Source organism: Malus sylvestris, chromosome 10, assembly GCF_916048215.2.
Source record: "Malus sylvestris chromosome 10, drMalSylv7.2, whole genome shotgun sequence".
In the NCBI taxonomy this organism is placed as follows: domain Eukaryota; kingdom Viridiplantae; phylum Streptophyta; class Magnoliopsida; order Rosales; family Rosaceae; genus Malus; species Malus sylvestris.
In genome coordinates this window covers 30,870,920-30,897,261 of record NC_062269.1, presented here as the reverse complement: position 1 = coordinate 30,897,261, position 26,342 = coordinate 30,870,920, and the positions used below count along the sequence as shown (strand labels likewise).

At 36.4% G+C, this 26,342-nt stretch overlaps 1 protein-coding gene, 1 long non-coding RNA gene and 2 pseudogenes across 3 annotated transcripts; 1 reads left to right on the top strand and 3 right to left on the bottom strand.

Moving 5' to 3' along the window:
- Positions 1–742: 742 nt before the first annotated feature.
- LOC126584452 (protein DOWNY MILDEW RESISTANCE 6-like) lies at positions 743–2,196 on the bottom strand. The gene is made up of 4 exons (XM_050248826.1): positions 1,990–2,196; positions 1,630–1,880; positions 1,200–1,521; positions 743–967 (listed from the first exon to the last, which is right to left on the bottom strand). Exons 1-4 carry the CDS (start codon positions 2,194–2,196, stop codon positions 743–745), a joined length of 1,005 nt encoding a protein of 334 aa, XP_050104783.1.
- A 3,862-nt stretch (positions 2,197–6,058) lies between these two features.
- Positions 6,059–16,789, bottom strand: LOC126584451 (F-box/kelch-repeat protein OR23-like; annotated as a pseudogene).
- Positions 16,790–19,666: 2,877 nt separating this feature from the next.
- LOC126584450 (protein DOWNY MILDEW RESISTANCE 6-like) overlaps positions 19,667–26,342 on the bottom strand; it is a 52,143-nt pseudogene continuing 45,467 nt past the window's right edge.
- Positions 23,705–26,172, top strand: LOC126584627 (uncharacterized). 2 transcript variants are annotated; one of them, XR_007610044.1, is made up of 3 exons: positions 23,705–23,929; positions 24,069–24,155; positions 25,623–26,172. It is a non-coding gene; the product is annotated as an uncharacterized LOC126584627 (long non-coding RNA). The 2 variants fall into 2 exon arrangements; XR_007610043.1 differs by having other exon boundaries at positions 25,633–26,171.

Sequence of the window (26,342 nt, the reverse complement as noted above, 5' to 3'; positions counted from 1 at the left end):
ACGAAGTAGTGTACGCTTTAACTTATTTCAGTGATCAAGATGTTTGAAGTAAGTGCACCAACCCCAACAACTAAAGGATGTAGATTAATGCGACCGGAAGATGTCCCATGCCCACTAGCACTGAAAAAGTACCGACCTCATAATAATGGAGTTGATCCTAAGAAAGCTCCAAAGCATGATTTGAATAAAAGCTTTGATAAAGAAGCAAATTGAGTAAAGAAGGAATATTAGGCTACCAAGAGAAGGATGGAGTTCGAGTTAAGCGTAATTAGGAGTTGAGAGTTTTATTTGTTGTATTTTCTTTGTTTGGTTATCCTATTATTATGTTACTTTTTAAGACATAATTTTTCTGTTATGGTAGTTATAAGGAGTTGATAGTTATGAATAAAAATTTACTTGTTATGTAATCGATTTCATGTATCCATACATGATATGCAGTTAATTAAGATTTTGACATAATGTTGGAATTCAACACATATACAGCAGATGCTAGCCTTTTTCTCTGCCTGCAATCCCAGAAAACTCCCCAACTAGAATTATTGTGATCAAACTTTCCAATAAAAAGTACTGCACTTGGCAATTATTTTACAATATTTATGAACCAACACCGAAATAAATTTGAACCAGTTGTTCTAGTTTGACCACCCACATAGAGCAATGAGAAAGCAAGTTATTCAAATGAAAACAATACAAAACTAAAATCCTTGCATGATGATCAACTAAGCTTGGAGCTTTAACGTTTCTAGTAAACTTCGGTTTTACCCTGCTTCATAACATAGTTGATAAAGAACTCTTTGTATTGAAAGGGTTTATAGTGTTGTGGATTGCTTGCACTAATAAGAGCTTCCGCAGGTTCTACAATGCAATCGTCTGAAGGCGCGATGAAAAATGCAGTAGATGTCCTGGAATGGCTTGAACTCGTCACCGCCCGATGTTCAGCACTTTTCAGCTTCCCATTACTGATAATCTACATCTCATGTCAATCAAAGAGAAAAGGGTTTTCATATGGTAATTAAGAAGGGTGACTACATATATGTGGGGAAATATACTCAGGCCCTCATATCGACATGATATTGACAGCTATGTATTAACGTACCGTTACTATCAACTATATCAACAAACATGATGATATTGACAGCTTTGAAAACTATATATAATCTTCCCCGTAAAGAAGGGTACATATGAATCTACTGATGTACCTGTAGCTGATGGCCAATGTTAACCACCAATGCTTGTGAAATAGGCTCCACACTGATCCATTCCCCGTCTTTGAAAACTTGAAGTCCATTTACATGACCTTCTTGAAGTAAAATGGTTATGAGGTTTGGATCACAATGTTTAGGCATACCTAATGTCAAACTTGGGTCCAAGCAAGGCAAGTAATGATTAACTGTGAGTGTCACATTATGGCAAAGTTCATCCCTAAAATATGCAGTTCCAAGCCCAAGTCCTTCACTTATTAGCTCCAAAACTTTCATAGCTACTTTTCTTACTTGTGCAGAACATGTCCCAACAAGATATCTGGAATCCATATCATCAATAATTAGTCTTTGTAGATATAAAAATTTATGTCACATATAAGCATAAAAAAAAGGGTTTTCAGAACATGAATCTATATATCTTTGGTACCTATATCTACTTGGCTGTTGGGGCCCCTGCTGCAAACATTCCTTTAGAGGATGGCAAGGGAGTCGTAGGTAATAACGCCAAAAACGAACATCTTCCAAATCAAAATATCCACTGCTGGTTGAGAACCTGCGGTTTTTTTTCGGGTCGTCAAAGTAGAAGTTTGCCTTCTCTTCTTCAGGCAAGTCAAATAACTCCCTAAACACACCCATCGTGTCGTTCAACAAACTTTCTAATATGCCATGGTTGACAACCTGCTTTCTAAGTAACATTAATTGGATGACGCATAACATAGTAATAGAAAATCTGAAGCAGTGGTTGCTCGTTGATCAAGGAAGCGTATTTGAAGTCTCAAAAAGTTACCTGCAAAAACCCAAATTCCTGGCTAGGCTTGAGTATTTTTTGAATTTTATAGGTTTGATCACCGCCTTCTGCTCCACCTAGGTCAATCATTGGAATGTTGTCTCGCGAATGAGCGGTAGTAAGATTCCCATGTCTTGCATCCGGTGGGAATATGTAAGTCTCAAGCAAGGTTTGACCGTTGTACCAGCTTGAAATAAGCTTCTCCATTCCCTCAATGTGTATCTAGCCTCACAATGGTTGAAGGGAAGAACTAGTGCGCATATAAAGCTGAGAAATTGCTTTCAAACTTACCTATGATATACAGTCAACCATCCATATACTCCAAATTTTTTATATCAATTTGGAATAAAGATAATGTTTTATCTGTATCAATTGACTTAATAAAGGCTCACATAATGCAGATAATCTTGTAATTAAATAGAAGACATAAACAATACCTTGATTGTGATCCAAGGCTGGCAAAGCGATGCTCAACATTGTTGAGAAAAGATCAATTGATGGGAGAAGAGAACCTTCCATGGGCTTATAAGAGGTTAGGCTACTATTCATATTACCAATTGGTTTTATGAACCCCAACTATTTTCATGGTATCAAAGCAGATTGTCTCACGTGTGAAGCTCAACAGCCACAATGTTGTCACTGCATTCTATATTTGCACAAACATTTTCCTTTTCACAACAAACTTTAAATGAGTATTGAGAATCTTGTTATTTGCCTATGGAGGACGCCGGGAGGTTAAATGGTTGTGATGGACTCCCTCGGATTTCAGTGGGATGCAGATGGGAGGTCGGCAAAGCATTACGTGTTTTATGATGCGATGGTTATTTGGCACACTGCGTTACATGTTTTTTTTTTTTTTTTTTTGGTATATTTCTTTGTTCTGCCCCATGATAGTGTTCGGGCAGCGCATCTTTTGATGACGTTTTTGTTATTATAATGCTTATGTGTGACTTTCAAATGAAGCATTTTAAACTGTTCTTTGTATCATCTTATGTTGCTTGAATAAAACGTCTTATTACATTCTATTCGTCTCAACTCTCGTACTGCATAAAGAAGAAAATAAGATCTTTATAAGAGAATTCATCTATTTTCTTTTTCACGTAGAGTGTGCTGCAAGCAATACAAAGACAACTAGGGTTTTTCCCCTCTACTTATTCTGCACAGTAAACACTATATTATATCACATTATATAGGTTTTTTTCCCTTTACTTATTCTGCACAATAAACACTATATTATATCACATAATTTGATGTATCTTATTAGGTTGGAATTTCTGTAGTTATTGTTAACGATCTGTAGCCACGCCGAGTAGTGATCTAGCCACGACATTATTAGGGTATGCATCGTGTGGAGGAGGTGGAGTAGTAGTAGTGTGGCCTGCAAAGTTCCTTTGGTTGATGGTTGTATCGGCAAGATCAGCAGACCTTGGGATCTTCCCATGAGGTCCACCGGGAGGAGGATCACCCTTCTGCTTCGAATCCATCAACACGATGTTTTTCTTCACCGTCGTTATCGTCTTCAAGTTTTCTTTCTCATCATGCAACATCCTGCCTACACTAGCCACATGCAGGTCCATACTCATGAGAAATACAACTGTTACAACTGCGAATAAACAATTAAGAAACCTCATGGTGATCTATTAATCTTGTACTTATAGATATTAAACAAAGGTAGCTAGCTTAATTATGAAGGATGTGTTATGTGGAGGTTAGATACGTGTGTATTTATATGCACCAATCTGCATGACTTTCAACATTTTAGTAAAACTTTCAAATTTCTTAAGTTGGCATCTCTTCCTACATGTATTAGCACGAGTCTTGCAAAGAAAGTTCTATATTTAGTTGGCATGCATTTTGGGTCACAAAGAAATCAAAACCAAACCCACAATATATGTTTCTTTGCACTTACTATGGACTTCACAATACCTTCACTTCGAGACCTACAACCGAGATTAGACCAGGCAATTTCTTACACGACACGTAAATGATACGAAAATAACGGGTTTCGGGTCAACACGATAATTAATCAGGTCACACGATAATAACCCGTTAATAATGGGTCCTTAACAAGTTTACATGAGAGTGACACGTGGGTAACCTATTTCCACACGATAAGAAAAAAGTTATTTTGATGATTCTAATTTTTTAAACTACTAAAAAAAACTTACTATAAAATACAATAGATATAATGAATATGTATATATTGTTTATTAATTATTATTCTATATAAATTTTAAAATTTAAGTTTTATTTATTAATTTATTTTTATAGGATATTATAGGCAAAGATTGAGATTAAAAATCATAAAACACATTAAAAATAAAAATATCAAGTAATTTAAAATTACCAAACACATTAAAAACATTATAATAATTAATTTACATGTGCAAAAAATATGAAAACAAATATGCAAAAGCTCATATTCGCATCCTCTACGCTTTGAGGATGGGTATATGATCATTTGAATTTTTAAAACCTTACAAACTCTCATGAATAGTAATTTTAAGGGAGTTCAAAATAAACAAAATTCATAATCATTAATGTATAAGTCTGAAATATGTGAAAGCATAATAAAAGTTCATAATTGCATCCTCAACGCTTATACGATAGTTACATGGTCATTTAGATTTTTAAAACCCTCCATATCTCATGAATAGTGTTTTTTATTTTAGTGCAAAATGAATAAAATGAATAATAATTATTGTAGAAGTGTAAAAAATGTAATCACTTGTAATGAAAAACTTTACAACTTTCATGAAGGGGTCAATTCCGAAATTTAGTATGTATATAATAATTTAGTATTATGTTTTACATTTTTTTGGGTCAAATTATGTTTCTCATTTTCATTTTTATTGATTGAAAATATATTTTTCTTAACGGGTAACGGGTCGAGTCATATTACCTGATAATATTAACGGGTTGATTTCAGATCGGGTCATATTACTCGTTTACTTTAACGGGTATTACACGACGCGACTCGTTAAGCTATCGAGTATGACACGAAAACGACACGAACACGAGAAACACGACACGAATGCCAGGTCTAACCGAGATAGTGTCGCAGAAATATATATCTTCTTATATTTACAGGTTACTTGATGAGTGTTGTAGATACATAGAGATTTATCTCCAATGACAAAGCAAATTCCCTCATTTTCCGTCCGAATGTTTGACCAAAATGTTAATGAAAACTTTTGGGTTGACTTGCTGATTGTATATATATTAGGTCTTGAATTTCGTTTGACCAAAATGTTAATGAAAACTTTTGGGTTGACTTGCTGATTGTATATTAGGACTTGAATTTCGTATATCCCAAGTTTGAAGTCGTGGATGTATGAAAGCGAAACTTGTGGTTTGAGTTTTGACTTGTACCCCATTCTTCACTGCCAGCCAGTTTCTGCTTTAGCCGTACTAATTGCTTTGTCATGTATAGAAAATGTTGGAACTCACCAAACCGGGTGGAAAACCGAATCTTTACTTGGGAATGTCTGCATTTTGGTCTCAATTACACTACATTCTTTTCGTTGGTTAAAATTTTTGAAAAGACTTCACTTGTTGGGATAACGACTCGTGTTTCTAACACAAGCCGTTTTATTGTTCTCAACATGGCACGAGATGGGAGCAAAGGAGAGAGTCCGACTCTGTCCTTAGATGCAAAGTATCATTATCATACGTAGAGAGGAATAAATACTCAGTGACCCTACAAACCCGGGAACCGGACTTGAAAATCATAATAAACAAATCAACTTAAAACGTAAAATTACACGGGTAAAGATTGATTAGTGCACAAGCAACAAAGCTATATAACACATCTTTACATGTATATTTGTATATAATACAAATCTATGCATGTTCTCTGGAAAAACAAATGATACAAATATATGTAACTCATGAATTCAACCTCAACTACTTACCACTTTACTCACAGGTAAGGTATTTATCTCGGCATGCTTTACAATAGGACTAAACAAATATGCGAGCAGCAATGACCCCGAAGAACCAATATAGACAGCGCTGCACGTCAATCGGTACAATTATCAACACAGGTACAAGCAATAAGAATCGAGATTCACAAGCAAATAATGGTGCTCATAACTGCAGTATTGAAATCCAAGCTGTAATGGAAAGGTGACTTTGTTATGATAGATCTCCATGTCTTCTTCTTAGGATGGTATATTTGGACGTACAGTGTGCCAGCTCTCGTATGCGATCGCGACCTGCGGATTTCTGCTGGCTCGACTGCCTTCAAAAGGGTTATTACATGCAACTCTCCATCCAATACAACAAATCTAAATCCTGAGTTGCATGGGAGAAATTTTTAGTTGTGACGAGAATACGGATGGTACACTACATGTTTTTATACAAGTGGTGGAAAATTTTAATTTTTAAGTTATTAACCTTTTAGCACACATAATCCACCAGTTATATAAGGACACGTGATGTACCACCTCAATCATACTAAAAAATCTATCGTTGCATGGGGCCTGTCTTGGTATACGTGACTCCTTACACCAACGGTTTGAAGCCATGTCATATCTGCAGTACATATCATGTGGAGGCAACATAAGCAAAAACTTCCATAAAATTGTCACTCAAAGATCAAATTAATAACCACGGGGAAGAAATTGAAAGGACATAAATTAGATGCAGATGCATACGTCCAAAGAGACATCAATAAGAATACACAAAAGTGAATTTAAAAGTACGTGATCCCATATAATAGTATTATTTGTACTAAACTACCGACAGTCCCATAAAACCATGCATCTCTCAACATTTTTTATTTTGCATAAGAAAGATAAACAAGAATTTCCATCGTGTAAACCGCAATAAATCTAATAGAAAAGTAATCTAAAACATTGAAGCGTTATGTGTCAGTAGAACCTGTGTCATTTACATCATAAATTTAAATTAGTATAACCATCCAAATTAAGTCATCGCATATCCCTCAAAGGATGAAACTTTGGAACTTTTCTGTAAACTGAACATTAAGTTTTTCTTAGGGTTGTTTGTCTGTAATGGGAATGAAAAGAAAGGGAATGGGTTCCCTTCATGACTTCCCCACGTCTACTTGCATGTAATCAGTAATGGATTATCTAAAATACGTAATGAAACAACCCAATTTCAGTAATTTGAGTGTTAATCCAATTCCTTTTCCTTATTTGAGTGTTAATCCATGAACACCGGAAGATTTCAAGCTCAGCCTTCAGCATTCTCCTTATGGTGCAAAGTATAAGTACTAACAAAATCATGCTAAATCAGAGTTAGTTCAAGACATTCCCCTCTCTTAGTTGTTTCATTCCAAGCACAATATTCATATATCATATACGATATACGACCAAAGCCACCTAACAACTTCCACCAATCCAAAAAGCTCAGATATTCTTACAAAAATCATCAAGAGCTGCTATTAGCACATTAGGATTCAAAATCAAAGCAATTTTGGATACTTTCAGCTAGATCACTCTTTCTCACACTAGCGCGCGCACACACACACAACACATGTTTTGCCCATGGTGCAAGGAAACAATGGCCACCTCAATCCAATTTCTTATACCCTAATTATTGTGTGGAAGCCCACAACAACGGGTTGCCAACAGACGGGTCGCCAACAGGTCCCACACACACAAGTCAGTATTGCCGATACTCCCCTCACTTTAGCCACTTGGAAGCAACGGGTATGAGATTTTACCAAAAGGCCTAGACAATATGTGTGTGTGGTACCATTGTTTATAAAGCACTACACGACTCTTCCTCTAGCCAATGTGGGACACAAATGTGGCTCTAATCTAAGCCACCAAACTCCAACAATCTCCACCTTGACGTGATTCGAGCCATCTCCAAATTGATGTCTCACAATCCAAACGCAAAGAGAGCTCCACCTTGACCACATGCACCAAATTCCAAATGAGCTCTTCAACTTCAAATATTGTGAACGCCACCAATCCCATGGGTCTGATACCAATTGTTGTGCGGAAGCCCACAACAATGGGTTGCCAATGGACTAGTCACCAATGGGTCCCATGTTAGAATATGAGTATAAAAACATGACTGTGGATTAGCTGTTATATTGGATGAATTTTGAATGGAAAAGTCTTGATAAAGTATTTGTGTAAATCCTATTTCTTGTAGGATTATGATTGTTTTTAGTGTTCCTTTGGGAAAAGGTTTTGGATCCTTCTCGGATTGATCTTGTACACTCATTGTGTAAAATGGTTTTTGTTTTAGAGTCCAACACTAATTCTAATAGGAGAATGTGTTGGATTAATGTTGTATATAACCACAATCACTGCTCTTGCAAAGATACGGCTCATCTTGTATTGAATACCTATTGTTCAAAGAGCTCTCTAGTTTTGCTAAAGAGGAGAAGATTGTCTGGTGGTGAAGCTACTATGGCTTCTTCGAGTTCAAGTTCTGCAGGTATGTTTTGACTAGTTTTATGCTGAGGTTTATGGTTATGTTGTTCACATTGTTTGTTGGTAGTATTGGTGATTTATTGGCATATCTATGATCCGTGACAAGGTTCCAACATGTGGTATCAGAGCCTAGGAAAGATTATTGCCATTAAGTTCGAAATTTTTGTACAACAATCTGGACAAGAAACTATAATGGTCAAACCCAGAAAACGCATAACCTGTTTTTGAACATAACAGTTAAAAACGACACCGTTTAAAAAAAAAAAGGGTTTTTTAAATTTATACCGTTATGTTCGCCGAGTTTGCGTCTTTTGCTCTGCCTTGCATCTTTTCTTTTCATGGTCTATGGGTATATGGCGATTCAATGAATGATTCATCTTCATGATTTTCTCTGATTCTTCTCGTGTCAATTTCATTCATTGATTTCTCCAAAAGGTATGTCTGCAATTTGAAACTTGAATTTAGGTTAAAAAGATTATTTGAACTAGAGAAGACTATGTATATGCAAATTTGTTAGTATCTCGCCAATTTGAATCAAAATCATCTAAATGGATAAACTGAACAATTATTTTAAAGTTTCCGTTGCTAATTTGATTGGGTTTATTGATTTTTATTTTCAATGCATGTGGTGTGATATATGAATATCATCCCTTTCGAGCATGATTCTTGAATGCAATCTTCTGTGAGTTGTTTACTCTATATATGGTTGTCTTTATCAAAGTTTGAGACCATGTGTATGACAAAATTGACTCATTATGAGGATTACATAGTGAAATAGATGGAAATCATGAATCCCAAAAGATTCAAAGTGATGATTTCATTGTTATCTTCTGCAGTTTCACTAAAAACAATGAATTTGGCTGTTGTACCTATACTCACTAGTGGGAGCAATTACAAAAAATGGAGAAGGGAAATAGAATTGCTATTGACATTAAATGAGTATGATATAGCACTTGATACACCACAACCTGCGCCTCTCACTGATAAGAGTTCAAAGGCTGAGAAGGTTGAGTTCGAAAGATGGACAAGAGCTAATAAAGTGGCATTATCCATTTTGGAGAGCGGGATGACTGACACTGTTCGCGGAGGTATCAAAAGGTGTGATCTAGCAAAGGACTATTTCAAAGCTATTGAGAGCAAATTCAAGGAATCACAAAAGGCTGAGATTGCTCAGTATATGACCCTTCTCACAACTTACAAATTTGAAGGTGGTGGTTCAGTCAGAGATCACATCATAAGGATGACTGATGCGGCTAAGAAGTTTAATTCATTAGACATGAATATTTGTGCAACGCAGCTAGTGTTCATGATTCTGCAAGCGCTTCCTTTGAAGTTCAGTCAACTAAAAGTCTCTTACAACACTCAAGATAAGTCATGGACAGTGGATGAACTAATATCTCAATGTGTTTAAGAGGAAAATCGACAGAAGCAAGACAAAGGAAAGGAAGCTGAGACCATCAATTTTGTGCAGACTTCTAAGAAGAAGGATCTCAATACAAATTCTGGTAAATCTCCTCAATTCAAACATCCTGATAACTTCTGTGTCTGCTAAGAATTCCTATTCCTCTAAATCTAACAATCTTAAAGTTAAAACTAAAAACATTGAAAAGGTTAGGTGTCATCATTGCAAAACTAAAGGTCATTATAGAAAAGATTGTGAAATATTCAAAGAATGGCTTAGGGCTAAAGGTAGAACTAATGTATATGTCTGTGAGGAATCAAATCTCATTGAAATTTTGGCAAATTCCTGGTGGTTTGATACTGGTGCATCTGTGCATATAACCAATTCACTGCATGGTTTTGAAAAACAAAACAAACAAATGAGTATAACGTTTTTGTTGGTGAAAGAACCAGAGTTGTAGTTGAATTGATAGGGAAAGTGAAACTTAAATTGTCTTCTGATTTTGTGTTGGAATTGTCCAATGTTCTATATGTGCCTGCAATGAGAAGAAGTCTAATCTTTGCATCTAAGTTAGTAACTGAAGGTATTATTTTCATAGGTGATAAAGAATGCATAAATTTTTTTAATAAGGGAGCCTTGATAAGAAAAGCAGTTTTGCATGATCATTTATGGAAAATGCAGTGCACATTATTGGACAATGGGTTGAGTGTTTTAAATGCAACTGCCAAAAGAATGCAAAATTTTGACAACTCTTATATGTTGTGGCATAAAAGACTAGGACATATTTCGAAGGATAAGATCATGCAGTTATCAAAATTAAATTTTATACCGACTTTAGATTTTCATAATGCATCTGAATGCATTAACTGCATGAAGGGTAAAACGACCAACTTTAGGAAAATGGATGCCAATAGAAGTAAAAATTTGCTTGAGATTATACACACAGATGTTTGTGGACCTTTTCCTATCAACACTATTTGTGGAAATTCATACTTTGTGAGTTTTATAGATGATTTCTCCAAACATGGTTACATATTTCTAATAAAAGAAAAGTCAGCAGTCCTTGAGTGTTTCAAAATTTTAAAATGTGAAGTAGAAAAACAACTAAACCTAGTGATTAAGATTGTTAGATCAGATAGAAGAGGGGAATATTTTGGTAGGCACACAGAAGCAGGACAACAGAAGGGTCATTTTGCACAGTTTCTTGAGCATCAAGGTATTGTGGCCCAGTATACTGCTCTAGGCACACCCCAACAGAATGGAGTGGTTGAGAGAAGAAATCGAACCCTGATTGGAATAGTCAAAAGTCTAATTTCGAGATCAAAGTTGCCTGGTTTTCTGTGGGGAGAAGCATTGAGGACATCTAACTATGTGTTGAACCGAGTGCCTACAAAGTCAGTGCCTAAAACACCTTTTGAGTTATGGATTGGCAGAATACCGAGTTTTAATCATTTCCATATGTGGGGTTGCAAAGCAGAAGCAAGGTTTTATAATCCAAATGAGAGGAAGCTCGATTCTAGAACCAGTTTATGCTATTTTGTGGGATATTTAGAGAAATCTAAGGGTTTCAAATTTTATTGTGCTCAAGCACAGACAAGAATCCAACAGACTCATAATGCAATTTTCTTAGAAGATCAAGATGTATCAGACATGGTTCGTGATACTTTTGAGTTTGAAGAATCAGAACATCTTGATGGCTCAATTCCAATGGACTACAATCATATCTCAGTGTTGCCTAGAACTCATACAGAGAAAGATGACCTTGATGAGGAGATGGCACAAGAAATAGGTGTTGAAATACAAAATGAACATGAGAATGCTCCTTATACACGAGATATATCCTCAAATGCTCCAAATTCTCATGTTGAGGGAGATACATGTCATGAGAGTGAACAATTGAATCTGAGGAAGTCAAGTAGAGTCAAGAAACCAGCTATTTTAGATGACTATGTCTATCTCCAAGAGGCAGAATTTGATATAGGAGACATAGATGATCTAGTTACCTATCAACAAGCAATTCAATGTCTTCATGTTGCATTATGGAAGAAAGCAATGAATGAAGAGTTGGATTCCATGTCCAAGAATAAAGTCTGGACCCTTGTGAACTCTACTTCAAATATCCAACCAATAGGTTGCAAGTGGGTTTACAAAACTAAAAGGGATGCTGCCGGGAGAATAGAGAGATACAAGGCTCAATTAGTAGCCAAAGGCTTTACTCAGAGAGAGGGGATTGATTACAATGACACGTTCTCACCAGTTTCTTCTAAAGACTCTATGAGGACCATCATGGCTTTAACATCTCATTTTGATCTAGAATTACACCAGATGGATGTTAAAACTGCCTTTTTGAATGGCGATTTGCAGGAAGACATATATATGGTGCAACCTCTCGGATTTGTTAAAAGGGGGAAAGAGCATATGGTCTGCAAACTGAATAAGTCTATTTATGGACTTAAACAAGCATCTAGACAGTGGTTTCTCGAGTTCGATCAGGTAGTGACTGCTCATGGCTTTGTTGAGAACAAGATGGATGATTGCATCTATTTAAAACACAAAGGATCAAAGTTCAGTTTTCTAGTTTTGTATGTTGATGACATTCTGCTTGCGAGTTCTGACATACAACTGCTTAAAGAAACCAAGGCTAATTTGAGCACGAATTTTGAAATGAAAGATTTAGGGGAAGCACATTATGTTTTGGGGATTGAAATAACAAGAGACAGAAAAAGAAAGCTTCTGGGACTGTTTCAAAAGGGATACATTGAAAGGGTGCTGAACCGATTTAACATGGAGAAATGCAATAAGGCAGATGTTCCAGTTAACAAAGGTGACAAGTTTTCTAAAGATCAATGACCTAAGAATGAAAATGAGATTGAGTTGATGAAGATGAAGCCTTATGCATCATTAGTTAGAAGCATCATGTATGCTAACATTTGTACAAGGCCTGACTTAGCGTTCATTGTTGGAGTATTAGGCATGTTTCAATCAAATCTAGGAGAATCTCATTAGGTGGCTGCGAAGAAAGTATTGAGATATATGCAGAAAACAAAAGCTTATCAGTTAGTTTATGGCAAAGATGATAATTTGGAGTTGACTGGGTTTACAAATTCAGATCTTGATAGGGATATAGATGAGAGAAAATCGACTGGAGGTTATATCTTTATGTTAAATGGTAGTGCTATCTCCTGGAAGAGTGCTAAGCAAACAATAGTGTTTACTTCAACAATGGAGGCTGAATTTGTTGCATGTTTTGAAGGGATGAAACAAGCAGTATGGTTAAGAAATTTTGTTGCTGAGATGAAAATTGTTGACTCGGTTAAAAGGCCTTTAAAGATGTTATGTGACAATAATGCTGCTGTGTTTTTCTCCAAGAACAATAAGAGAACTTCGGCTTCAAGACTAATGGATGTGAAGTTTCTTAAAGTTAGAGAAATGGTGAAGAAAGGAGAGATAGAAATTCTACATTTATCTACAGAGAAGATGATTGCAGATCCTCTTACTAAAGCTTTGCCAAACAATGTGTTTAAAGCACATGTTACTAGAATGGGAATTTTAGAAGCTTTTGAAAAGTGGGAGTAATTGTGACCAGATTTGAGATGGCTTTGGAACTGCAGTGTTGCTTATGTTACTGCGGTAGGAGATTTCCTGAATTAAGTTAGTTATGGCATACTAATATCTTTTCTTAGTTAGTATTTCAGTTTGTTTTAGTTTTGATTTATCTGAATTCAATTTTTCCGTATTGTGATTGATTGATTCAGATAGTTAGCATTGCAATAAAATAGTTTGAGTTTGCTAGTAAATCAGTTTGTGATTTTATTGAAGTATACTTTGGAACTGTTTAGTATATTGTTATGTTATGGATGGTTCTTGTCATTTAAGCTGAAATTTTAACTATGATTGAGTTGAAATTGGTTTGAATGAGTGGGAGTAATGAATATTGACATTACTGAGATTGTTTTCGTATAACTACAAAATGTAAAATTGGATATGTTGTGATTCTTGGATAAAGTCTGAGTTTGTACAGATAGAGTCCTGGAGTTCCATATTTTGATATGCATAGGTAATGTTGTATGCGAGGTTAGGTGCTTTATTATGGACTTAGTGATCACTTCCATGATTCATTTAGTTAATCATTTTGTCTTTATACTCAAGTGGGAGAATGTTAGAATATGAGTATAAAAACATGATTGTGGATTAGCTGTTATATTGGATGAATTTTGAATGGAAAAGTCTTGATAAAGTATTTGTGTAAATCCTATTTATTGTAGGATTATGAGTATTTTTAGTGTTCCTTTGGGAAAAGGTTTTGGATCCTTCTCGGATTGATCTTGTACACTCATTGTGTAAAATGGTTTTTGTTTTAAAGTCCAACACTAATTCTAATAGGAGAATGTGTTGGATTAATGCTGTATATAACCACAATCACTGCTCTTGCAAAGATACGGCTCATTTTGTATTGAATACCTATTGTTCAAAAAGCTCTCTAGTTTTGCTAAAGAGGAGAAGATTGTCTGGTGGTGAAGCTGCTATGGTTTATTCAAGTTCAAGTTCTGCAGGTATGTTTTGACTGGTTTTATGCTGAGGTTTATGGTTATGTTGTTCACATTGTTTGTTGGTAATATTGGTGATTTATTGGCATATCTATGATCCGTGACAAGGTTCCAACATCCCACACACACAAATTGGTATTGCTGATATTCCACCCACTTTAGCCACCTGGAAGCAACGGGTATGGGTTTTACCACAAGACCTCGACAATATGTGTGTGTGGTGGCATTGCTTACAAAGCACTACACGACTCTTCCCCTAGCCAATGTCGGACTCAAATGTGGCTCTAATCTAAGCCACCAAACTCCAACACTAATTTCATCGCTCCATTCACAACAAACTTCTTCAGGAATGTCCCTGAGTGGGTACTTGCTCTGGTCTAGACCATTTTAGCAATTCTGCATGCTGATATCTCTCCTTCCCCAAGTTACAGAAAAGCGTACAGTCCCCGCATGATCTAATCACACTAGCATTTCGAACCCTATGTCCCAAATTACAGAAAAGACAAGTTTTGGGCAAACCTCTCATTCAAAATTCCGTTAATCAATAAAGATAAATTCCACACCTGGTAAGTAGGAATGGGCATCAGTTATGGCGGACGAATAACCGTGATTATTTACCCATAACCGTTTATGCTCATACCCGCATAATCGTTTACCCGTTGGGTAATTGCCTAAATGGTTATACCCATACCTATAACCGTTTATAAATGGTTAACTATACCCAGAACCGCATATCCATTTAATCGTAACCGTTTAATTCCCATTTACCCATTTATCCTTTTTAACCCCGTTTATCTTTTTTTTTTTTACCATTACCCATTTTTCACCCGTCTACATGTCTTTTAACAACTTGAAAATAAAAAAAAAATTGTCATAATTTTTTTTTTTTGACAATTAAACACCGTTATAGGTACATTCATCATACATTTCCATATTTTAATTTTTTAAGTCCTTATACCATTCCAATAATTGAAATAATAGTTTACGGATGATATTTTTAACTATTACCAATGAAGGTAAATATAATATTTGCTAAGTATTATTGGGTTACAAAAATTGTTTAGAAGACATTTATGTCAAAGCATTTCTGTCAATTTCACGGTTATCCGCAAGAAATTTAAATTAATTTGGCCAATTCCTTGATGATGAGAATCATCATTCCTGTAGCAGTATTATTGAGAGAATGACCGATGAATTCCTTACTAATTTATTGGGTGCTAAGTATTATTGGATCGAGAACATGGTTTGTGTTAGTTTTACATATATCAAATGAATAAATGGGTAAACAGTTACCCGTTTATAACCTCGGTTAATACTCATAACCACCCATTTAAATTTCGCAGGTAAACGGTTATATCCATAACCGTTTATTTATCTAAACGGTTACCCATAACCGTAACCGTTTAATTTAAATGGACCGGTAACCGCGGTTACCCATAACCAATGGGTATATGCCCATCCCTACTGGTAAGGTATAAGAAAATGTAATATGCATCTATACACCAGAACATGAGGCAGCACCAAGTATCCCTATCTCGATCACACTTTTAGTTCATTCGAAAACTACTGTTACCCACTAAACCGAACTCAATTAACATCCAATCAAACAGATCCAATAATGATGCTCACAATGCAGAACAAAAAAGCTTCAAACTTGGAGCATCGTAGAGATATTTAATGCTAACACTAACCTTAGATTAGCATGAATAATCTCAATCTAATTGGAACCAATTGTCACTAGCTGAACATAACTAACAATGTTACTTCAAGCCCAAGCTCAAACACAAAAACTAAAGAAAATGGACAAACTACCTGACTATAACATTCCGATCAAGCATGAAAACAGCAGGTCCACCGCAATCATCGTCATCTTCGATGACAACAATTTTGCCCAGTCTCACCCTCTCCCCTGCTTCCCACATATCCCCAACCTCTCTCCACCTACAACTACCATTCTCATTCTTCAATTCCATCACCACATCGTCTTTATAATGCTCATCCACAGGAAAAACCCCTGATATTGTTCTGGACTCGCCGTACCCACCCATAACCCAGAACTCCCTCTTCTCACCGTCGCCAACAAAAAACCCCGCGCACCCGGTTGAGAACTTGGCAACCCATCCATTGCACCCCATTCATTTCTCCCAATATCATACCATTCCACTGAGCTCGTTCGGCTTCCAGCCGCGCTGAATAGAGTGTACGAGGATCCGCCACCGGCGACGAGAATCTCTCCCGATTTTGGAACCGTAGTGCAGGCGAAACTTCCGCGCAGTGTGAGCATCGGGGCAAAGGAAGTCCCACGAGGAAAAGCTGAAGTCGATCGGAAACGAACGAGTGTCGAAGAGGGAGCCATATATGACATAGAGGTAGGGGCCAATGGAGAGGGAGCCATATTTCCAAATAAGAAGTCTTTCACTGATTAACACCAACATGTTCAATGCCAATTTCCTCCCTTGTGTGGAAAAACGTCCATGGAATATTATTGATCAATAACTTTTGAGTATTTCTTCATGTTCACTCTTTAGCCCAGAATGGAGAAGGGAAGAAAAAGAGAATAAAAAGTAGTGGCATAGAAAGGGAATGCAACATCGAAAGAGTAAGCATAAAACAGCCTCCAAATCTTATACATACTCATATTACATATCTTACTGTTTGTTTACTCCCTTTCTCTCTGAAGCTATATTCCTTTTATGGTTTGAAAAGCTTTTTTGTCCTTTTTCTTTCGTTCTTTGTCCTTTTTCTTTCGTTCTTTGTAGTTTGTAGGATTAGCCTATTTGGGTCTTCCTTTGTTTTCGGGAAAGAAAATAAGCCTACACCAAAACTAGTATAAATATAGGCTTATACTATTCTCAAGTTTTCAACATACCTCTCTTTAATTTTCCTTGAGTACATAGCCATCTTCAATTGGCCTTGTGTTTGTTTGTTGTGAACTAGTGTACACTTTTAATGATCAAAATGTCTGAAGTAGGTTTAACAACCCCAACAACAAAAGAAAGCATATTAATGCAACCGGAAGATGTGCCATGCTCGCCAGCACCAAAAAAGTACTGACCTTCCAATAATGGAGTTGATCCTGAGAAAGCCCCAAACCGTGATTTGAATAAAATTTTCAATGAAGTGCGCAAATTGAGTTGAAATAATATTAGGGCTATCAAGAGAAGGATGGTGTTTCAAGTCGAGGTTATTTATAACTTAGGAGTTTCATTCGTTATGTTACTTTTATGAAATAATATTTCTTTTTGGTTGCTTATTATGGGTATGCATGTAAGAGGAACTGATAACAGTTTTGAATAAAGATTTACTTGCTGTTTTATATGATGGGTTTGACATATCTATACATGTAAGAGAAACTCTAGAGTTGATTAAAATTATTTTTGCATATTATATATGTTGGAATTCAATTATTTGTCGTGCTAATGTTTGGTACCATGTCATGGAACTGCCTGGTGCCTCTTGCTTACCGATATCTAATTTGTAGAGACCAATTTGGTAATTGTGTTCTTTCGCATGCAAACAACTGAAAGAACTCCTTGAACAAAATTTTCTGATATTCCAAGGTTTGTTTACCCTGCGTCATGTAATATTAGTTAACCTTTTTTAGAAAAAAAAATTAGAGGACAGTTTGAAACTACTACAATAATTTAAGGAAGGAAAAAGTTTCTAAATCGATTAAGACGCGTGGGTGAATAGTCAACACTCTATCCGCTAAGATATTAGATTACATGTATATAGTATTAGTTAACTAGACATGACACAAAACATAGTAATTGAAAGTTGAAAGTCTACAATGTAACATGAAGAAAAAAAAAATTTCCGCACAAACTTTGAGTATTTGCTCAATTATATTACTATCTACTAAAACTCAGTTCCCTTCAACTGTTCATCATGTGAGAGGAGTTATTGTTCACCACCCGGTGGTTCAGATCCGACCAACCCTTGAAGTTGTAACAAATTAATAAGACTCTACAAAGGCGGGATTCTTGCATGTCAAGGCCAGATGACGAGTACAATACTCACATGAAAAATGATGTCGACGAGTTTATCTTGCAAAAAGGGCCACATCGATCCACATATCAAATTTTAACCATCAACCAAATTCAAGGTATATGAGTTTGACTGAATATAATACAAATGACAGAAAAAATCTTTATTTGATAATGTATTTCATTTTTACACATTTTTTGTATGTGATACGATGCAACTTATACCATATATGTTTGTAAACATTGTATTCTTTTAAGGGACAAAAAAAAAATGATAAAACGAATTTATTTTTCTTTTCTATTTTCCTTTAACTGTGGTTTTATTATTGGGTTTTGCTTTTGTTGTATAACCCCCGCGTTATCCGACTTAACTTTCCCTTAAGGAAGGTTGGCTCCCTTTCTTTCTAGGATGAAGCTATATTCCTTCTATGGTTTGAAAAGCTTTAAATGTGCTTAACCTATTTAGGATTTCATTTGTTTTCGGGGAAGGAAACAAGCCTATGACAAACAGTATAAATCTAGGGCTTAGTGTTCTCAACACATCAACGTATAATTTCCTTGAGTACTTGGTTTTAGGCTTCTTCCAATGCCTTGTGTTTGTTCGTTGTAAAGTAGTGTACGCTTTAACTTATTTCAATGATCAAGATGTTTGAAGTGCAACAACCCCAACAACTAAAGGAAGTAGATTAATGCAACCGGAAGATGGCCCATGCTCACCAGCACCGAAAAAGTACCAACCTCGTAATAATGGAGTTGATCCTAAGAAAGCTCCAAAGCATGATTTGAATAAAAGATTCAATGAAGAAGCAAAATGAGTAAAGAAGGAATATTAGGCTACCAAGAGAGGGATGGAGTTCGAGTTAAGCGTAATGAGGAGTTGAGAGTTTAATTTGTTGTATTTTCTTTGTTTGGTTATCCTATTATTATGTCACTTTTTAACACATAATTTTTCTGTTATGGTAGTTACAAGGAGCTGACAGTTATGAATAAAAATTTACTCGTTATTTTATTTAATCTATTTCATATATCTATACATGATATGGAGTTAATTAAGATTTTTACATAATGTTAGAATTCAACACATATACAGCAGATGCTAGCCTTTTTCTCTGCTGACAATCCCAGAAAACTCCCCAAGTAGAATTATTGTGATCAAACTTTCCAATAAAAAGTACTGCACTTGGCAATTATTTTACAATATTTATGAACTAACACCTAAATAAATTTGAACCAGTTGTTCTAGTTTTGCCACGCACATAGAGCAAAGAGAAAGCAAGTTATTCAAATGAAAACAATGTAAAACTAAAATTCTTGCACGATGATCAACTAAGCTTGGAGCTTAAACGTTTCTAGTAAAATTTTGGTTTTACCCTGATTCAAAACATAGTTGATAAAGAACTCTTTGTATTGAAAGGGTTTATAGAGTTGTGGATTGCTTGTACTAATAAGAGCTCCAGCAGGTTCTACAATGCAATCGTCTGAAGGCGCAATGAAAAATGCAACAGATGTCCTGGAATGGCTTGAACTCGTCACTGCCCGATGTTCAGCACTTTTCAGCCTCCCATTACTGATAGTCGACATCTCAAGTTAATAAAAAAGAAAAGGGTTTTCAAATGGTAATTAAGAAGGGTGACTACATATATGGGGAAATATACTCAAGCCCTCGTATCGACATGATATTGACAGCTATCTATTAAAGTACCATTACTATCATTTGTTGATGCACAAAATCAGTTAGAACTTTGGTACAACAGAAAGTGTTAAGTTTGTGACCTTCGCTAGATTGCTTCGGTCACTAGCATGGATAAGTATGTAAATGGATAGAGACAGGGAAGCAAACACAAGATGTACGTGGTTCACCCAGATTGGCTACGTCCACGGAGTATAGGAGGTCTCATTAATTGTGAAGGGTTTACACAAGTACATAGGTTCAAGCTTTCATTTTGTGAGTATTAGTGAATGATTTAGTACAAATGACATTAGGAAATATTGTGAGAGAATGATCTCTATTTATAGAAGAGAGTTTCTAGTTTCATTCTGACATTGACACGTGTCGTGTTGTGATTGGCTTCTTATGTTAACAGGTGTCGCGTTATGATTGGCTTTTGATGTCGACACGTGTCGCGCTGTGATTGGCCTCCTGGTTGGAGGGAAAATCTTTTGGGTCCTTGACGGTATAACGTTGACCGATGCTCAGTAGTTTCGGGATTGGTCAAATATGGTACAAACAGTGTTACCCTAAGTTCCCGAGTGAGAGAAGCTCCTCGGTTGGGGACTTGCAAGATCCAAGTCGTTGAGTAATCACGAAACTTCTAGGTACCAAAGTGTGATATCGTCTTCACTTGCCTTATCTGACTCATAGGTAGATGTGGCATCTTCTGTGGAAGTACTTTACCTCCATCTAGGGGTGGTATCTTTAATCGGTGAAGATGCACAAGGTAATGTATCAATTTGACTTGAAGCTTACTTGTAGTTTTAGGCTTGGTCAAGCGCGATACAAACCATGTGGTAGGAGTCCCCCAAGTCGCCGAGCTAGGAGATTTGCCGAAAGAAGTAACAGACAAGGTAAGCAATCAGACTTCCAAGCAAGCAACCTGGATCGGAGGTTCGACTTTGGCTTCCGGTTGGTTGTTCTCCTTCTCTTTGTGTCGTAAACAGCAACAAGGATAAGGAGAACCAAATGGAGAAGAGATGATATAAGATACTTTTGCTTTTAAAAAAGTAACTTTCCACATGCTTATTCTTGAACTGGGCTGGAGGGTTTTCTGGTTTCCTTCAGAGTATAAGGCCGACTCAAGAATTTGAGGGTCAAAACAAGTCCATCAAATCTAGAGTATGTTTGACCTTGATGATATGAGATACTTTTGCTGTTGACAAAGTAGTGGATGTATCACGTGGTCGTGGGTTCGATTCCCACAGACGGCGCCAAATGTAGATACACAAAATCAGTGAGGACTTTGGTACAACAGAAAGTGTTAAGTTTGTGACCTTCACTGGATTGCTCCGGTCACTAGCGTGAATAAGTATGTAAATGGATAGAGACAGGGAAGCAAACACAAGATGTATGTGGTTCACCCAGATTGGCTACGTCCATGGAGTAGAGGAGTTCTCACTAATTGTGAAGGGTTTACACAAGTACATAGGTTCAAGCTCTCCTTTTATGAGTACTAGTGAATGATTTAGTACAGATGACATTAGGAAATATTGTGAGAGAATGATCTCTATTTATAGAAGAGAGTTTCTAGTTTCATTCTCACATTGACACGTGTCGTGTTGTGATTGGCTTCTGATGTTGACACGTGCCGTGCTATGATTGGCTTCTGATGTCGACACGTGTCGCTTTGCGATTGGCCTCCTGGTTGGAAGGAAACTCTTTTGGGTCCTTGACGGTATAACATTGACCAGTGCTCAGTTGTTTCAGGATTAGTCAAGTATGGTACAAACATCATCTATATCAACAAACATTATATTGATAGGTTTGAAAACTATATATAATCATCCCCGTAAGTAAGGGTACATAATGAATCTACTAATGTACCTGTAGCTGATGGCCAATGTTAACCACCAATGCTTGTGAAAAAGGCTCCACATTGATCCATCCCCGTCTTTGAAAACTTGAAGTCCATTTATATGATCTTCTTGAAGTAAAATGGAATGTTGTCTTGCGAAGGAGCGGTAGTAAGATTCCTGGGTCTTGCATCCGATGGGAACATCTAACTCTCAGGCAAGGTTTGACCGTTGTACCAGCTTGAAATAAGCTTCTCCATTCCCTCAATGTGTATCTAGCCTCACCACTTTTCTAAAATTTCCCACTTAGCGCCTAGCCCGCCTAGCCCACCTAGCCCACCCAGACCCGCCTAGGCACCTGCCTAGTTTGCAACTCACTTAGACAGATAACTTTCAATTTGCATTTAATTTTTTTCAATAAATTGTAAGAGACTTGTTGAATACTTAAATGAGCACACACTATATGCTTGTTCACCATGTTTTCATTATGTTCCAATACTTCATAACACATATATCATTCTATTTTATAGTTTATGATGAAATTATATATATTTTAAGTATAAATAGACACTTATTTACACAAAATATAATGGATTTATTTAAATCTGCCTAGTCCACCTAGGTGCCCGCCTAGACTCCGCATAGTCATCTAGGCGCTAGGCCCCAGCCCTCCTCCCGACTAGCGCCTAGTGTCTTTTAGAACCTTGAGTCTCACAATGATTGAAGGGGAAAACTGTAAAACCCCTCTGCAAATTTAGTTTGTAATTTTAAGTATTTGAAGTTTTCAATTTAGTCCCCCATTTATTTACCCTATTCGGATCCTTTATCCAGATTTTCCTCTTCTCACTGGTTGCCATGTGGTAACCCACTAACCCACTTACTCTATCTCTATCTTTTTCCTCTATCTCTCTCTCGAATCTCTCACTCTCTCAACTCACTATCCCTTTCACTCACCCTCTCTCTCTCTCTTTCTCTCGCTCTCTCTCTCACTCCCATGTTTCTTTCTCTCTCTCTCTCTCTCTCTCTCTCTTTCTCTCTCGCACTCCCATTTCTCTCTCTCTCTCTCTCTCTCTCCCTCTCTCTCGCACTCCCATTTCCCGATCGACACCTACCATCACACCTGAGCCATCTCGACGACGGTGCAGTACCAGACCGCCCTCCTAGACTCCCCCTCGTCTCTGCAAGCTCAAGGACACCCAAAGGCACCCAAATCTCTCTGGCAAGCCGCGTGACTTTCAAACGAGATTTCAACCACCCCGTCCATTCTTCGTTGGATCTCAGGTACAAAACCTCTTCCCCTCTATTGTACCTTCATGTTCGTAAGTAGGTCACATGGTAGATTGACGTTTTGTTGTCGACCGAAACCGGGGAAGCTCTGACATCCTCTCTGTTGAAATCAGGCCTTCGGGGCGTTTTATTTGAGCCCAAGCCTTAAGGTAGCCCAAACCCAAACCCGTGCCTCTTAGGCCTACGAGCCATTTGGAACCCGAGCTTAGGCCCGTTTAAACTCAACCCAAACCCTTTTATTTTTATTTATTTTATTTTATTAACCCAAAAACAATCGGGCCAGGCTTCAATGCCCAGCTCAATAGGAAACCCTAAACCCTTTCGAACCTAGGCCTTAGGGTCGTGTGGGCTTAGGCCTTCAGGCCTTTGCATTTAGCCCGTTGGAACCTAACCCACTAGACCCTTGGGCCGGGCTTTCCAGCCCAGGCCTTTTGACCCAAAACCCTAAGAACCCAGGCCCTTGGGCCTTAGAACCCAAGCCTAAGCCCAGGAACCTGAACCAAGCACAGACCCTTCTTGACCTGGGTTGACTGACCCGAACCCGTTGATTTTTGTGTATTGCACCCAAAATTTTCTATTAGCTGAACATGAAACTCAAGTTAACTGCTCAAATTTGTATCTAAATTGTTTAAATTATTGTTCTCGTGTTTTGGATCTTTACAAAAGGCTTTTACATAAGACTTGATCAAAGAGGCAGTGGCAAGTATATTTCAAAAGGCTATTAGTATTCATTCAATGATCAAGGCATATGACAATCATTGTATACTAAGTCACATGTTTCAGCTCCTTGGTTTGGTAAGGGAAAAATTTATATTCTCTTTACATTTAACTCGGTTTAAATTTAGGGGATTGTGTTTTCAAATGTTGCCTGCTCTTACTTACATATATGTCAAAATAACAATGATTTTTTTTTGTGTCTTTTGTAAATTTGTAGTTATTAAAGAAGAAATTGCAATAGTGAAGAGGAACAAACCTAAAACAAGTACTATTCTATCAAAAGACCTTATTTTCACGACATTGGGTACGATTGTTTAAATTTTCAATACATTGTAGCTGGATTGAAACAATATTTCCTAATATTTTTTACATGTAAATAGTCCAATTTTTTTTAAAATGATATTAATCTTCTATGACACAATCTTTTATATATTTGAAACATAATTTTTCATACAACTTGTAATCTTGCAGCAAACCGTGGGTACTATTTTCTAGTAGGGTCTATAACAGGGTCCAATAATACATGGTTTAGGGTTTATGGTTATAACATGCATGCAGAAGTTTTGCAACTAAAGACCTTTTTTTTTTTTAAGACTGCGCTGCAGTATTACATTTCGGGTACAAAGATATCAAAACAAAACCTTTTGACTGTCGATCATCCAAATATTAAAAACTTAATTGGTATCAGCTGTTAGTTGTTGTCCTAGGAGATTATACGTTGTGATTGTCACACTTTTATGTCTTGTTATTAATTCACTTGTGTTAACGTGCGTGTATTTATTTATAAATATGATACCCTAGTGTATGATATATCAACTATGGTGTCCACTCTATTATACACGTGTCACGTGTGACCATTAATTACATTAAAAAATTGCTTACTACTGCATCCTGAGCTTAATATGTTTCTATGAGAAATCTCCTAAACCCTTATACATAAATGAAGATATAAAGTAGTAATTAAAGAATAGTGTTCATAAAAAGAGGGAGTATTTAACCTAATTAAGTCGATCATTCTACACATCAAGCACGATATATTCCAGTCAAATGGGACTTTCAGTCGTATACCATGAAATTCAATTATTATTACTATTTTTTTCTCAGAGTAATCCATGTCGTGTGAAAAGTTAGCACACATCCAATACTACAAACGTTCAAACTTTCAAGGTCGTAGTTAATGCTTCCCCGTCAAGCCTTACCTCTAATTAAGTTCTCGGTTTGCGAAGCAAGCCAATGAATTGATCAATTCTCAACTTTATCACTCGGTTAATTTAATTAATATTACCTTATTCCATATAATATTGCGAGATATTCCATGTATATATAGTTAAATACAATGTATAGTAACGATCCAAATGATATGGAATTTTCTGAGGTGATTTTACATATATATATATATATATATATATATATATATATATATTTTTTTTTTTTTTTTTTTTTGTGAAACCCAGTTTCTTCTCGTAATTGTACGACTCATTCAATATCTGACCTTTTGACACAATAGTCAAAACAAAGAATAGCTTCATAAAATATTATTGGAAAATTCAACTCATAATATAAGTTGGTACATATATATAGAGAGCTCTATAGTCCTCTATAATTCATTCATTCGTTCTCCATCTCCTTGTTTGCATTGCATACAGAGAAAGAAAGAAAAAAGAAAAATTATTAATTGCCAAACAAGGAACAACATGAAGTTTTTGAATATGCTTTTGGTGGCCATGGCAGTGGTGTTTCTTGTGAACATGCACTCACTTGAGGCCTGTAGATTTTTGCAGGGGAAAGATAAACTCATGATGATGAAGGAGGATGTTCTGCAGATTAGGGATAGGGGTACTACTGTCAAATACAACTTCCCTATGAATTTGATTATCAAGCAAGTACTGCAGAAGGGCTCTGCCCCACCCGGTGGTTCAGATCCAACCAACCCTTGAAGTTGTAACAAATTAATAAGACTCTACAGAGGCGGGATTCTTGCATGTCATGGCCAGATGACGAGTACAATACTCACATGAAAAATGATGTCGATGAGTTTATCCTGCAAAGAGGGCCACATCGATCCACATATCAAATTTTAGCCATCAACCAAAGATTCTTTTTTTTTTTTTGCATATAATATGCAATTAATTTTATATTCTTTCTAATGAATAATTAAGGAAAGACCAAACTGTTGGTTTCTTGTTTTAGCTTAATAAGTTGTGTAAGCTGTAACAAAATTGTGTATTAGCTTATCAATGTATATGAGTTTGACAGAATATAATACAAATGACAGAAAAAATCTTTATTTGAAAATGTATTTTATTTTCACACATTTTTTGTATGTGATATGATGCAACTTATACTATATATGTTTGTAAACATTGTATTTTTTTAAGGGACAGAAAAAAAATGATAAAACAAATTTATTTTGGGAATTGTTATTTGCACTTCAAAAATCTCATTCTCAGGGCCTGCCCTGAGAAATTGGGGGCCCTAGGCGAGCCTTCGA

Excerpts from the sequence above, each read along its gene's own strand:
- LOC126584452 (XM_050248826.1), bottom strand. The coding sequence starts at position 2,196 with ATGGAGAAGCTTATTTCAAGCTGGTACAACGGTCAAACCTTGCTTGAG. Across the intron at positions 1,881-1,989 it reads AGGAATTTGGGTTTTTGCAG|GTTGTCAACCATGGCATATT; the intron begins GTAACTTTTTGA and ends CTTAGAAAGCAG. Across the intron at positions 1,522-1,629 it reads CAACAGCCAAGTAGATATAG|ATATCTTGTTGGGACATGTT; the intron begins GTACCAAAGATA and ends TATGGATTCCAG.